Source organism: Dromaius novaehollandiae, chromosome 18 (genome assembly GCF_036370855.1).
Source record: "Dromaius novaehollandiae isolate bDroNov1 chromosome 18, bDroNov1.hap1, whole genome shotgun sequence".
Classification (NCBI taxonomy): domain Eukaryota; kingdom Metazoa; phylum Chordata; class Aves; order Casuariiformes; family Dromaiidae; genus Dromaius; species Dromaius novaehollandiae.
In genome coordinates, this window is record NC_088115.1 from 13,751,831 (window position 1) to 13,765,901 (window position 14,071).

The 14,071-nt window shown below is 52.2% G+C and overlaps 2 protein-coding genes across 3 annotated transcripts in view; one reads left to right on the plus strand and one right to left on the minus strand.

Annotated features, from left to right (window-relative positions):
• The first annotated feature begins 1,953 nt into the window (after window positions 1-1,953).
• Window positions 1,954-14,071, plus strand: part of ARSG (arylsulfatase G) — a 47,061-nt gene continuing 34,943 nt past the window's right edge. Inside the window, exon 1 of one of the 2 annotated variants that reach the window (XM_064522776.1) lies at window positions 1,954-2,051. The gene's annotated coding sequence lies outside the window, so the exon portion shown is untranslated. The remainder of the gene's footprint in view (window positions 2,052-14,071) is intronic. The other variant, XM_064522775.1, reaches the window with a different exon arrangement.
• Window positions 5,614-13,987, minus strand: SLC16A6 (solute carrier family 16 member 6). Its single transcript, XM_064522778.1, has 6 exons — window positions 13,869-13,987; window positions 12,234-12,475; window positions 11,945-12,088; window positions 10,856-10,984; window positions 8,803-9,624; window positions 5,614-8,172 (listed from the first exon to the last, which is right to left on the minus strand). Exons 2-6 carry the CDS (start codon window positions 12,466-12,468, stop codon window positions 7,931-7,933), a joined length of 1,572 nt encoding a protein of 523 aa, XP_064378848.1. The 5' UTR covers window positions 12,469-12,475; window positions 13,869-13,987; the 3' UTR covers window positions 5,614-7,930.

Below are 14,071 nucleotides of genomic sequence, written 5' to 3' on the forward strand. Positions count from 1 at the left end.
CCGCGTGCGGGCTGGGGCTGGAAGCCGCTGAGCCGCGTTAACCGTGCTGTCGTCTCTGAACGCGAGCCGGAGGATGCAGCGGCGAGGGAACGATTTTGGAGTTAGCGTTAATCTTTCAACATTAGCATTAAAATCTTTTCCCTTTCTGATCTCATGTTGCCCACCTAACACGTTGTACGTCGGAGGCCTTACTGGCGCGGGTGGGTGAAGACAGGAGTGAGACAGTGGTGGGACCTGGCAAAGGGACCGAAACATGTTTGCTAAAGCATCTAGAGGTGTTTGAGGGAAGCCACGAGTGGGTATTGGGACATCTCAGTGTGCCGCAGCAGTGAAGCATGTGAGAAGTGCATGGTATACCCAGAAAAACTGTTTTTAAAGAGTTACTTTCCAGCATTTCCTACGGCCTATCCCCAAATGTCCTGGGTGACGGAGGTCTATCAGCGCATGACAAACTCTGCACGGAGAAGCCAGCGCTGGTATCACCTCTGTTGGCCGATACCGACTGCAAACGGCGGGTTACGGTTTTCGGTCTCCGCTGATGCCGCACGTATCCGGGGTTTGCCTTCAAACCCTCTTGCACACGTCCTTCATTAACAGAGTTTGGGGCCTGATGTGTTGCACATAGTTGCAGAAGACCGTGCTTTTAATTCTTTATTTCTGGTAAGACTGATAACGGGTTTGCAGGTGCGAGAGGCCCTGCGTAGAGGAACACGAGCGTTTCCAGGTGAAGGGAGCAGCTGTGAACGCACCGGTGTCTTTCAGGGTGCCGTCGCTAGCTGGGAGAGCTGCTGTCACTCACAGGCAGAGCGGGGCGATGCGAGAGCAGCACAGGTCCGGTTGCACTTAACAGCTTGCCTGAAGATGAGGAAAGTTTCTTTCCATAGCTCCTGATTTTTAGAAACCCACTTCACAGGTTTAATTGGCGCTTCGCGTGGCAGGTTTAATTTCCTGTGTCCGGGAGCTGGGTTTAATTCCCATCACCAGGATTTAGTTAGGCTTCCTTTCTCCTTTGCGGGGCCCGGCGGGACGCTTCCTCCTCCCGGCCGGCGGGCTGACGTGCCGGTGCCGCGGCCCCGCGCAGGCGGGCGGGCGAGAGCTCCCGCTGTGCGCAATTTTCAGCACTAATTTCTGCTCTCTGCTTCATGGATCCGCCCCTGCGCTCCCCTCCTGGCTCCGCACGCTGCGAGCAATTAACTTGCTGCGAAGTTTATGAATTATCTGCTGTTCTGGCAAGGAAAAAGCACATACCGAAGTGCATATATCTATGTATTTTTAAATATGGTTTTGAAATAAGCACTTAAAAATACATTTGGGTATTTATTGCAGTTATTTCCTTGCCTATTAAAATATAATCTGATATAAATATACAGTTCATGGCTGATCACTTTATGCATTCGTTAGCTGACCAGTTTGGCCCATTCGTGTGCACCGAAGGTGCTTTTTACTGAGGAGAAGCCCAACGCGTGGGCCTGGCTGCAGGACCAGAGGAACAAGCGTCCGCTCGGGGGTTTGGGAGAGCCACGCTGCTCCCCATGTTCGGTTCAGCCCCGCTTTCCTCGCAGGTTTAAAGTTAGCCATGTGTTTGAAGAAAAACCCTGAGGTTGAGATTTTTGTCTCATTCAAAACTGCAAAATACAATGAATAAAAACCGAGCTGTCAAGATATCACTGCAGATCTGGAGAGGACAGGGGCTCTCAGTGAAAATATTTTACCAGTTAAAGTTTGAATGTATTTTTGCATTTAAATGCTTGGGCACCTGCTTGCCTCGGGATTTCTCCCGGCTGTGCGGAGGGAGGTATTCCCAGGCTCTCCTTGCTGTGAGCTCCTGATTGCAGCATTGCAAAAAGCTGCGAAGGGCTCTGACTCCTCACCAGCAGAGGCAGAAGGAAAACAGCCAAGAAAAGGGAGAGGAAGCAGAAAAGCAGCTTTTTGGCCTGCAAACTCTTCCTTTCCAGGTACAGCTTGTGCAACTTCCTTCTGGCAGAGAACGGGGATTGCGTGAGCTGCTCAGAGAGGGAAAGTCTTGCAAGGCCGAGGCAGCGTCTGTGCAGGTAGACGCCGGCAGGGGTTTTGCTGCAGCCCCCTCTCCCAGGATGGCTATAGCCAGTTTTTAAGCTAGAATCGTTCGAGGGCAGAAACTTTAGACGCCTGGGGTGGGTGTTTCTGAGTGGGTGCAGGGGGTTTTGTGCGCAGCTCGGGAGGAGCGAGCCCCAGCCGGGCGTTCCCGAGAGGGGGGCAGCGCTGGCGAGTGCCGAGCCCGATAGTGCCGGGCGGTGCGGCCGCAAGTGCCGGCTGCCGATAAAGCACCGCTGATAAAGCACGCGGTGCGGGGGGGGCGGATAGGGCACGTGCGGCGTTGGTGATGGGGTGCTCGGGGTCCCTGCACGGCTGGTTTGGGAGAAGCGGCAGGTGCTGTCCTGCGTCCGTGTCCTGCATCCTGCTCGTCCCTCTTCTGCGCATAGCTCAAACGAATGAAAACGGCCTGTTTGCCCTCAAGCCTGTCAGCCCGGGACAGATTTTCTAGCAGGACATGATGTGTGGTTGTAAAAGTGCAGCAATCGATGCCCCAGCTCCTGCTCGGAGTGCTGATTCTGGAGCCGAAGCGTCCGCATGAGGCAGAGCATCCTCGAAATCGCTGGACGGGGTCTTTGGGCGGCCGCGGGTGGCTCCTGGCTTCGGTCGCGGTCGCCATGGGGGACACAAGCAGGGGCACGGACCTGCTAGGGGAACAGTTTTGGGTAACTCTGGTCAAATTGTGTGATCGGTGCTGCGTAAAAGTCTCACTGACTTCAGTAGCAGGTTTGCCCGAGTGAGAGCATCAGAATCGGGCCATAGGCAGCCAGAACGTCTTGGTGCTCCTCCGGTGATCAGTGCGTCCGTCTCTGCGTACGCCGTAACGTGAAAGCCTTGACGTGCATAAATCGCCCAATTTTGATAACTTCATATAGCATAAGCGCGAGCTGGCAGAGGCTAGAAGCGAATCAGCGGAGCAGAGAGGTGCGGTGATGGGTAACGGGGTCGCTGGAGAGAGCAGGCTCATGAGAAAGAAATGCAGGACGACCTCCGAAGCGCTGGCTCCCGTCCTCCGCCTCCGCTCCGACTCTCGGGCACGGCTTGCGCTGCTCCTCTGCCCGGCGAGCAGTCGGCGGCGGGTAAAGTAGAAAAAGGCATCTGCAGCATTAATGAAAGCTCTGACAAAGGGGAAGCAAAGGGAGCTATTGTCTTGTTGGCCTTGTTCTCATGACGCCTGCATGTAATACATGTTTTTGGTTACGCTTGTGGCTTCTGCGACAAAGCAGTGATTTAGGGGGCTGTGTTTGCTGAGGCAGAGCTGCTCGCGCGGGCCAAACTGCTAGCGAGCAGTATTTTACCACAAATCGTTGAGCTTGACAACTGCAGCAGGAAAGAGGGTGGGGATTTATACTTGGTTTATTAGGTGAGTTGTTGCAATTTGCAAAAAAAAAAGAATTTTTGTGCTAGCACAGCCCTAAACTTGCATCTCCTGCAAGTAAAAGCGTTTATTAGTGAACCTGGGGAGGGGAGGACAGTCCGTGTTCTTCTGCCAGGAGCCCCAGAGGTCACTTGCATGGGCAGGAGGCACACGCATTTCAGCCGAAAATAGGGTTTTTTAATTGGTAGCGTCTCCAAGCGCCTGGGAGCCTTTGCCAGGCCTCCTGCCGCAGCGCTACGCTAGAGGGAACTGTTCCCTCTCCAGCCAGGGGCTGAGCAGCCCGAGCCTCCTGAATTGAGTTTCTCTAGATCTGCACTTACTAGTGCAGGTCTAACAGTGGAGACCGGCCGCAGTGGAGTATTCTGTGCAAAACTGCACTAACCGACAGGAAAACGTGTGTCGTCAATGCAGTATTTCGGTAAAATCTCGGGGTTCTGTCTTTTGATGTTGTTAAGCTGACATAAGTGCAAAGTAATTACGCTGGAAAATAACATATTCTCTTTGTCAGTCTTTAAACAAAGCCAAAAGTTAAAGGAATGTGTTTCTGAAGTGGTGCTCTGAGAAATTGTAAAGATGATCTTTAAAGAGGGAGAAAAATCGCTTTTTGTCCTTGCATCATTGTAAAAATTCAGGTCATGTTTACTATGGGCAGCTGGAAAATGATGATCTCAGATACTAACAAGTAACATCTGAAAGGAATCATTAAAACACTTGTGCTGTTTTGTAAGCACCTACTTTTAACTTTTCTTTCAAAAACAGCTTAGCTATTTTTAAAGATTCATTTGTCCCTTTAAGTCCCTGACTCTAGCCTATCTGAAAGAAGTGAAAAAGAACACGAGGTTGCTATTGCTTTTCACTGCAAAGGGAAAAAATATTACCCTATACAGCCTCCTTTCCACCTTGGAAAGGAGAGAGACCTATGGCTTGAGGGTGGGTTTGGGTTTTTTTTTGTCCTTCTGCAAGCTGCCCTTATGCCCTTATTTCCATTTGGCTGGCGTTGGCCTCAGTGGAGGAGTACCACGGCTTGCAGAAGCAAGAATTTCTTTTGCCCTGCATTATCCTCTTATTTACTGGTACAAAGTAGATATATGACGTTACTGAATAAAAAAATAAGTGTTTTTATCCTATTTTGTTCTGTTATTAATGCCTCCATATAAGGATAACAGAGAATCTGTCCCAGGAGGTCATGAGCAATTAACTTAAACCAGGTAGGAAAAATTACTCACAAATTGTTTGGGTGCAGGGAGACATCAGATAGTGTTATGGCTTTATGTGCTTTTACTTATAAGTATGTGAACAGTGTGGAGCCTTTGTAATGTTTTTTGTTGTTGTTGTTTTCTAAGGAAGCTGTTGCAAATAACGTTTGCTCAGTGCTGTAATTGAGCCAGAGTCATATTTGGAGACAGATTAGCTTCCTGGGAATTTGGTATTTGCATTAAGTCTGGTCCACTTGCATGTGTGATCACCTCTGTCCTAGCACTTTTGCAACTAGAATGAAAACAAACTGCAATTAGTGTGTATCGGTGGCATGATGTTTCCTTCAACAAGTAGTTAATTTGCAGGTCTAACATATGCATTAAGTTGGTATTTGGAATTGAGTAGCAGGGCTCAGTGATGCTAGGAGGCACAGATGAAACAGGGAAGGACGTGTTCCAACGGGTGCAAGAAGAAATAAGGCTTTGAGAAGGAGAAGAGTGCCCTTTAGTGTGTCTATCCACTGCTATTTATTAGTAGGTTGATTTGTGATACGTGAGCCGTCTAGCCTGGCCTGCAGAAAGTATTCTGCAATTCCGAGATGATAAAATAATTACATGATTGCCGGCTTCTTGAAGGCAGGAGGATAATGTTCCTAAGTACCGGCCATTCAGCTGCGGCTGGGGAGAAGAGGAGGCTGGTGAGGGTTGAGAGAGCACCGGCGAGGTCAGCGCTAATCCACCCGCTTCCAAGCGAGTGATATAAAAGAAGGTATGATTGCCCAATTTGCAGGGTAAACACGAGGAAGCGGCGTGTGAGGGACATTGCTGAGAGCCCTTGAGAGCGGGAAGCACGCGGGACCCTGCCGTAACACCCCAGGACAACCAGCGACAGCCTTTTCCCAGGAGAGGCGAGGGCGAGAAGGAAAGAAGTACATCAATTTTCTTAAAAGGAAGAAAAAAAAAAAGGAAAAAAAAAGAGAAAGTTTATTGCAAAACTCAGTGTTTCAGCATATTTCCAGAGTCCGCTAGGTACATTACAAACAAACCAGCAAGTCCTGCTCTGAACACGTTAAAGCCCGCGTCTGGGTCTCCGAGGCCGCACGCACACATACTCACTCGCTCACCTGCTCGTGCCGCCAGGGCAGCTACATCGACAGAAACAGAGATGTGCTGTGAGGTCAGTGACAAACATGTTACTCGATCTGTATTGGAAATCGTTGTAAAAAAAGCTACAGTAGAACCTCGTGGATGTGCAGAACAGGGAGCTTTCACACACACACAACACCGGGAGGCCTGATTCCACTTCCAAGCAGAGTTGTAATAGCAAAGTGCTGTAGTGAGGTCTCGTATTACAAAGACTTCAATAATTTTACAATTATATTCTACAGAACATTTACCAAAATGCTTGAAGTATCATAAATTAACAATAAATAAAAGTACACTTTAACGCAACATCGTATTTGTTCATTTACTCACTGATTCACAAAACTCTAGTCCGCTCTGAGGGTCTTCCAGTCATTGGCGCAACTTGGCGAGGTTCTGCTGTACGTGATAAAGTGCTGAGGCATATAAAGGACACAAAACTGCAGCATGGTCACAACGGGTCGCAGGCAGTGACAATGGATTGCTCGAGCCACTTCGTTGCAAGAGTGCCTGTTACTTTTTGGACATCTAAGACAACTAGAAAAAAACAAATCAAGCACCTTCCCGAAGAGGAGATTTTTTTTTACAGATTGTCCCACGTTTCTATGGCTGGTAAAATACAGACATGTCAGTGTAGCAGTTAATGCATGATGCCACTTTCACTTAAATACACAGGTTTTTTTTTTTTTTCCAAAGCATGTGTTCTTTGAACCAAAACAGACTTTTTATTTGTCCCCCTGAGTTGCCTAGAGGCATGAAGATGCATATAGGTGGGGTGAGCAAGCTTGTGTCACTGGGAGGAGGAACCTCTCCCATGAGGACTAAATGAACAGCTAGTATGTTGTCTTTTATAGTTTTCTTTACATGTTATCAGGTTAAAATGCACATAGGGTCCAGTTCATCTTGCCCTGAAGTCAGCAGCGAGAAGCCTCTCGCTGACTTTGGGATGGGGGGAAAGGGAGCAGGGGGGCAGCGAGGGTGGTCCAAGGCCCCACCAGGCAGAGCCCAGCGGCCGTGGGGCTTTGCACGTTCATTCAGGGATGCAAAGATTTACTTGTGCCCCTCGAAGTGAGAGTTTGGGGCATGTTTAGCTATTAAGACATACAGGGCCAAATCAGGGCTGCATGGTGTTCTGGTTACAGCAGTTGAGCTAGGTCCAAATATACCAGCTGAGGCCTTATGGAGAGAGATGCTTTATCTGTAGTTTGTTTTATCTCTTTCTTTTTTAAACAGCAAGTGGGTTATTTAAGACCTACATATTAAAAACAGCTAGTCTATGCTGTAAAAATAAAAGTTTCCCAACAATTTCACAAGCTAGCAATACAAGATAGGTACTGAAAGGATTGATGGAAAGATAACTTTTTTGAATAACAGATTATTTTTCCTCTCCAGTTATTTAAGCTAACAGCCTTTAACAATCTGAGAATAAATTAATAAATACTAGTTAAATTAGAAACAGTACATCAGATCTATCAATAAAAAACAGTTTGAAGGATACTAATTGGGAGAAGAAAAATGATCGTGTAGTGAAATATGTGCAGTAATAACTGGCCATAAAGATGCCTGGAACCTCCCATTTCCCAGCATTTGTGACGTTCAAGTTAATTAGAGGAACATTAACAATTGTTAGAGTCAGCTATCCAGCCTAGCCTCTTCCTCACAAATCCATGTTTTTCTGAAGGAAAACTCAGTTTGTTACTGGTGCCTTGTGACATACTCTTCTTTAGTTAGTATGATCTGTTTGTTGACTGTGCAGGAGTCGCAGCGTGGGATGAAAAAGGCAGTCAGAGACTGAGCTAACAGGGTTCGATGGGCTGCTTCGGATGTTCCCGTTCTCAGTTTTCCACCGGGGATCAGTCCAACCTTCACCTATGCTCGTCACTTCTCAGGAAAGCAGGAGTGTGAATCACATCTTCATGCTAGGCAGAAGTTATTCTTATGTGGCTATCCATATTTTCTATGGAGCTTTCCATTGTTGGTTAAAAAAAAAAAAAAAGTTGTCTTTCTAATAATAAAAAAAAGTTGTTGATAGCAACTGTTCACATTTAAAATTTTGCATTCCCTTTAGAATTTAGTTTTAAAAGGTGGAGCAGAGCTTGCATGTTCCCCTGGGTGCATCAGATGGAGAAGGAACAGTTTTTTATACCACGCTGTCAGAGCCTTTTCCTGAATTTTCTGCTTTTCCAATATCCATTTCGATAAAGTCCTCTGGTGGGTCTTGTGGGACTTCTGCCACGTTTTCTTCTACGCACTGCTTCTGGCTCTGACACAGTCCAACCTTGCACGGCCGCACTAGGGACAGGAACAGGGCGCCCAGGACCATGCCGGCAGCGCAGGAGTAGAAGGCCGAGCTGTAGTTCTGCGTCGTATCCACTAAGACACCTAAGGAAGAAACGTTTACACCAGTTAGCCACAGCCGACTCCCGCACTCCCCTGCCCATCCCTCCTATAGAATATTTTTAATCCAGTTACTGCAGCATTTGGTTTGCAAAAAGCCACACACACCCTAATGACAAACAAATACTACCTTAAAAAAAAGGGGGGGGGGGTAAAGCATCATTTCCAGGGAGAAATACTGTCATCTTCAGGCAAGTCAGAATCCTTTAGTTACTGCAGGGACTTTAAGCCCGAGATACCTCGGGCATCTACTTATTATGTTAGCAACTTCATCTTTTTGCAGAATGTCTGGTTAAGACATGCACAGTGAAAGCAATTCATGTGCATCTTGCACTAGAGCCTGAAATGATGCCAATTTTAGGTTTTAACAGGATCAGGCTAGCTAGCACTGCAGTGTTTTTCCTCGCTCCGAGCTTCCTCGGTGTAGACTGCCTCATCTTTGGGACTCTGCAGAGCTGCATTGCAGCAATCCGGTGGCTCCAGGAGTCTCTAATAGGAGTTGCAGGTCTCTAGCACTAGCCATCGTACCATCCTACCAGGACGCTCCCACAGTGGGAATCAGCACTAATAGCTGCTGTCAAACATACAAAAAGGACACAAATGTTTTAGAGGTACCTGCAAGGGGTGGTCCAGCCAACCCAGCTAAGCTTTGAATGAAGACATAGACTCCAGCTGCAGAAGACATCTTTGCAATGCCAACCACGTCATCTTCTGCCAGCAGCGGGATGTGCGTGCCCGCCACCGTCCCAAGCATGAACCCAAAAAATATGCTACATGTCATCAATCCCCAGAACTCAGAGGCAAAAGGGAAGGCAAACAGTGCTACAGACAGCAGAATAACACAGATGAGTTCAATGTAGATCTTGCGGATAGGCTTTTTGTTGAGGACCCAGCCGGCTGAAATTCTTCCAAAGACCTCTGCGATTGCCATCGCGGACAGTATGTACGCAGAGTGGTCTTTGCTGATGCCGAGGCTGAGACTCAGGGGAATGATGTACAGTGAGGGAGCAAAGAATCCCAGGGTGGCAAACAGACCGAAGAACGCGTAACAGATAAAGCTATAGTCTTTCATCACAGAGAAGTCCAGTAGTTTGGTTTTTGGTTCTGTAGGGGTGCTGCTGTTTTCAACTGGGATCTGTACGTTTTTCTTTGGTTCTTCACTTTTCGGCTCTACTTTGGCGTTTCCAGGCACGTTGCTGGGTGAGGTAGTTATTTCTACTCCTGAGTCAATGGACTCGATTGAGGTGCGCGTTTGCTCGTTTTCAAGCATGTACTTTGTCTCTGCGGGCTCTTCCACAGGCTGGACTTTCACTTCTTCTGGCTCTTTGATCACGATGGGTCGCAGCAGCGATCCGCAGATGACAATGCTCAGCTGCAGCGTCCCAACGGAGAGGAGGCTGTATCGCCAGCCGATCTGCTCCTTCAGAGCAGTGATCGCTGCGGAGAGAGGGCAGAGGGAGAAAGTAACCAAAAACCCTGCTGTTGCACCAAGAAGCTGCTTGAATTTACAGCTAGCGAAGTAACCAAAGCTGTATCGCTTCCAACTCCAGCTAAGCCAGGAGGGTCCCCAGCCCCTCAGCTCACACAGGGGGAGCCGAGCAGGGGTCACTTCTAGCAGTGCACCCAGGGGTGTCCCGTCCAGCACCCACCTGGCACCCTGCACCCCATGTTTGAGCCCAGCTGCAGCAGACAGTAACCCAGAGCATCCATTTAAAGCCTGGCCAGCAGCAGCTATCCTTCTGGTGGCCACTGCTGAGGCTCCCGCTCGTTTGTGATGTGCAAGGAACAAGGTGGTGTTATTTTTAGTGAATGAGAGCGCACGACATTTGCGTTTCCTCTTTCAGCTGACCCCACCCTGAAACCGGCTACTAGAGGAAGTCCGTTAGCTTCACTCAAAGGTGCGTGCAACTGCTTAATTAGGAGTCCTCGCTTGCAATTAAAGCGGCTTTGTAGTGGGTATTAACTGCAAGCAGGCTTGCACATCAGGAGATTGGAGCGGTGAAGGAGACCTTGGTGCCTGCACTGCAGTGACGGGGAGAGGGCAGGTGCCGTGCTGCCTTCCCGGGCCGGGGAAGCTCCGTGAAAGGTCCGGGCGCTCCGGCAGCCGGCTGCTGAGCCGTGCACTAAGCACAAGCCTGCGAACCTGTAGAAGCGGTTACTTCTGCAGCGTATGCTTTAAGTAGTTGACGTTTCTCAGTTGTATTTTTAGCTCTCTAGGCTACAGGGAGCCCAGCGGATTGGGTATCCACCCGTGTGCCCTATTCTGCCCAGAGACGCTGGGAAGGAGAGCAAAGCCCTCTTTCCCCATCGTTTGCCAGACGTGGATTGTGCCTCTTCCCCTCTCTGGGGCCAACTTTCCTTCTGTGGCATTGAGGGCTGGGACTTTTGGGGGTCCCCTCAGGTCAGCAGCTGCTGGGGATGGAGAAGGATGCTAGAGACCATAAGTCTGGTCTCTGCTGTACTCGCAACCCTGCCCGCAGGACGCGAGAGCCCACAGGCAGGCAGCTGCCTGCAAGGCATCGCTCGGGGGGTTTAGCGGCTCACGACGCTAAGACCCGCTAGCGCTAGCCCCGTATTTAAGGCTTTAGGGTCCCACGTGGTTGGGAGGAGGATCGGAGGGGTGCTGCGCTTTAGGCATGCATCTAGGGACAGCCCTCGGTCACCATACCTGGCGCAAAAGAGAAGACAGCAAAACATTCTCCTGTGGATGCCACTGCTGTGACCAGCGAACGTCTTTTGTCAAAATACTGTGATAAAATGGTGACAGTCGGGAGGAAAGAGAGGCAGTATCCAAGGCCTGTGAATAAATGCCAAAAATTGCCGTAACAACAAGTAAGGGAGAAGGGAAGACACCGATGCGAGAACACGTTAAGTCAGCTTTCCCGGTGGCGAGATTACAGGGTCAGTTCGGCCAGCTCAGCAAGTCACCCTGGAAGAGAACCATTGGGGAAACCAGAATGTTATTTTTTTTGGTTTAAAACCAAAGGTTGGGGGGGGGGGGGGGGGGGGAAGAGAACAAAAACCCAAACGTGCTAGATAGTGCCATCTGTTCCCAAGCAGCCAGCAGCGCCCGCTCTGAGGGCCTCGGTCGCTTCAGGCGCCGGAGCCTGTGGCTCTTGCTGCCTTCGGCCAGGCTCACGGCACCCGGGCCGGAGCGGGGACGCGCCAGCGGGGCTCGCCAGCCGCGCCGAGCTCGGAGGATTTGATCCTGGGAAGCAGGGAGCGCCAGGGAAGCGGGAGCAGTGAGAATATCTGCGAGAGCGTTCGGCAGCGCGCAGAGCCAAATCCCCAGCGGTCTGCCCTGGGTGACACAGGAAACCGAGACAGGAAAGGAAAGCAAACCCTCGCGTCCCCAAAGCCATCCCTGCTCTCTGGGGAGCAGGATCGTCTCCAAGGGCACTGGTTGCGATTCGGTGCAAGAGACTGTTTGCATAGGCTGAATTTGCACGTCGGGACTTTAAGGGGAAAGAAGTTAAGAGCAGGAGGGCTTAAAGCAACTGGGTGTCTCATGCACATGGATCTTGGGGGGGAAAACAACCATTTTGTCTGCAAGCAGCTCTGGGAAAAGCTAGTGACTAGGTAGAGTTCGAGTGAAGCTGCAGGGTGACGGATACCCAGTCTTTGCAAAAAAATAAGCCACAGCATGGAGGGAGAGAGAAGAGAGCTGCACGGTAACCCTTAGAGCTAGGGCTGCTTTTGCTGGGAGCTTTGTTAGTGAGCAGAAGCGTTTGACAGGTACAGGAAGAGGACAACTTACCAGAAACGACACCGATGGCGACGTACATGTCCACCACAGTGCGGGCGAAGGAGGCCGCGACCATGCCGGTGCTGATCAGCACCCCTCCGGCCATCACCACGCAGCGGTGACCAAAGCGGTTGCTGAGCACCGTCGACAGAGGAGCTGGGAGAGAAGAGCTGTGTCACCCCAGGGACGTCACCCCGGGAGCTCTGCCGGCTCCTGTCCCCGGGGACCCCCCTCTCCCGCCGCGCTTGTGCTCTGCCCACGGCTCATCCCGTGGGGACACCCAGCCGCGCAGTGCTCTTACCGGTGAAGGTCTGCACGAACACGCATATCGATATTATCCAGGAGATCCTGCTGTTGGTTTCATCAAAGCTTTCCATCAAATCATTGAAGAAGACTCCGAAGGATTTTATAATACCGTATGTTAGAGCTTCCACAAAGAAAAAAGCAAAAGCAACCGTCCAGCCCCATCCTCCGTCAGGCACTTTAGTGTACACGTTTGGAGCGGTGCACGACATTTTTACCGCTTTGACAGTCATTCTTGATCTGCAAGAGAGGGGAGAAAGCGCCAGGCATCAGTTTAGGATGAATTTTGCTTACAAACGCACAGCTTAGTCCCTGCAACATCCTGTAAGCTGTTAGCAAGTCCCTCTGCTGCCAAGATGCTAAATGCGGGAGTCGGAGGGAAGTTTCTCCCCGCGGTGCGATAGGGCTGGTCCGGCCGGCCGCGGCCTTTGAGCCGAGAAGGAGAAACCCGTCGCCCATCGCCGGGCCGGGCTGCTCCGGGCAGCCAGCTCAGCGGTTCGGAGCGGCCGCCGGTCACCTGAGCGCAGCCGCGGGCAGGATGCGATTCGTGAACGCTCCGCCGCGGCACGTGAAGCCTCTCGCCTGCCGGACAAAGCCGCCCTAATCCCCCCAGCCTGCCCCGCGGACCCTTCCCGAAACCCCGGCCGCTGCTCCGGGGCCGAGGCATCCCGCGGCACGGCTGGGGTGGCACCAGCTCGTTTCCCCGCGGAAGCGGATGGCTGTACCCACTGGCCCCCGCACGCTGCGGCTTCCTACGGCCGCGGGGAGTTTTCCCGAGTGGCCGTGGGGATGCAGGAGATGGATCACTTGTCGGGAGCGTGCCGGCTCGCCAAAACCGCCTTCCCCTCCGCCACCCCGCTCTGGGGACCGCCGGCATCCCGCGCGGCCCCCGGTGCCGTCCCGTGGGAGGGGGCTGCCTTGGGTGGGAGACCCCCCGCTCCGCCTCGAGGCTTTGGATGCCCGGGGGGGTCGGTCTGCCGCCGGCGCGGGGCTCCTCGGAGCTGGGGACGCGGCTCGGGGGGGCGAGCGAGCCCCGCGCGGGGTCCCGGCCTGCGCCCGGCGGCAGGGGTGAACCTGCGCCCCGCTGCCCCGGGGCGTTTGGCTTCCTCCATCTTCAACAACGCTGATGACTGTCCTCGGCGACGGCATCGTGCGGGCTGCGGCCCCGTCCCGCCGCCCAGCTGCCCCCGGCAGCCCCCCGGCCGCAGCCCCCCGATACCCGGCGCGGAGGCGCCGGCCCCGCACGTCCGCCCGGTGGGATCAGCTCAGGAGGCAGCCTGCTGCTTTTAAAAATATTAACCCCCCCTTGCAGTGCATTAGGCATTAAATAATTAATTAAGATGAGCGATGGGGGGGGGGATCTCCCGGCGCGGGGGCCCAGCCTCACGCCCCCCCCCCCATCACTTTCCCAGCGTTTCGGGCGCGCTCGCTCCCGTTTACGCATCGCCGCCGCCGCCGCACCGGCTCCGCCGCGGGCGCCGGTGCTGCCGGCCCGAAATAAAGCGATGCGCAAAAAGGGAGGGGGAGGGAAAAAAAAGGGGGAAAAAGGAGGAAAAAAAAAAAAGCAAAAAAAAAGCAAAAAAAAAAAAAAGCAAAAAAAGGGCCCCCCCGCCCCGGGGCCGGGCGCACTCACCGGGCGGCGTGGCGGGGCTAGGGGCTGCCCATGGCCGCGGCGGGAGGGAGGCGGCGCCGCTGCCGCCGGCCCCTGCTGCTCCGCTGCCCGCGGCGGCGGCTGCTCGGCGCTCGCTCCCGGCCCTTATATACCGGCTGCAGCCGGTCTCCGCCGGCGGCTCCGCAGCGCCATGTGCGCGCCGGGCCCGGCTCGCCCCAGCGGCG

Coding starts and splice junctions, on each gene's coding strand:
- SLC16A6 (XM_064522778.1), bottom strand. CDS start 12,468: ATGACTGTCAAAGCGGTAAAAATGTCGTGCACCGCTCCAAACGTGTAC. Junction 10,985..11,944: donor CGCCATCGGTGTCGTTTCTG/GTAAGTTGTCCT, acceptor ATTTATTCACAG/GCCTTGGATACTGCCTCTCT. Junction 9,625..10,855: donor TGTCTTCTCTTTTGCGCCAG/GTATGGTGACCG, acceptor CTCTCTCCGCAG/CGATCACTGCTCTGAAGGAG.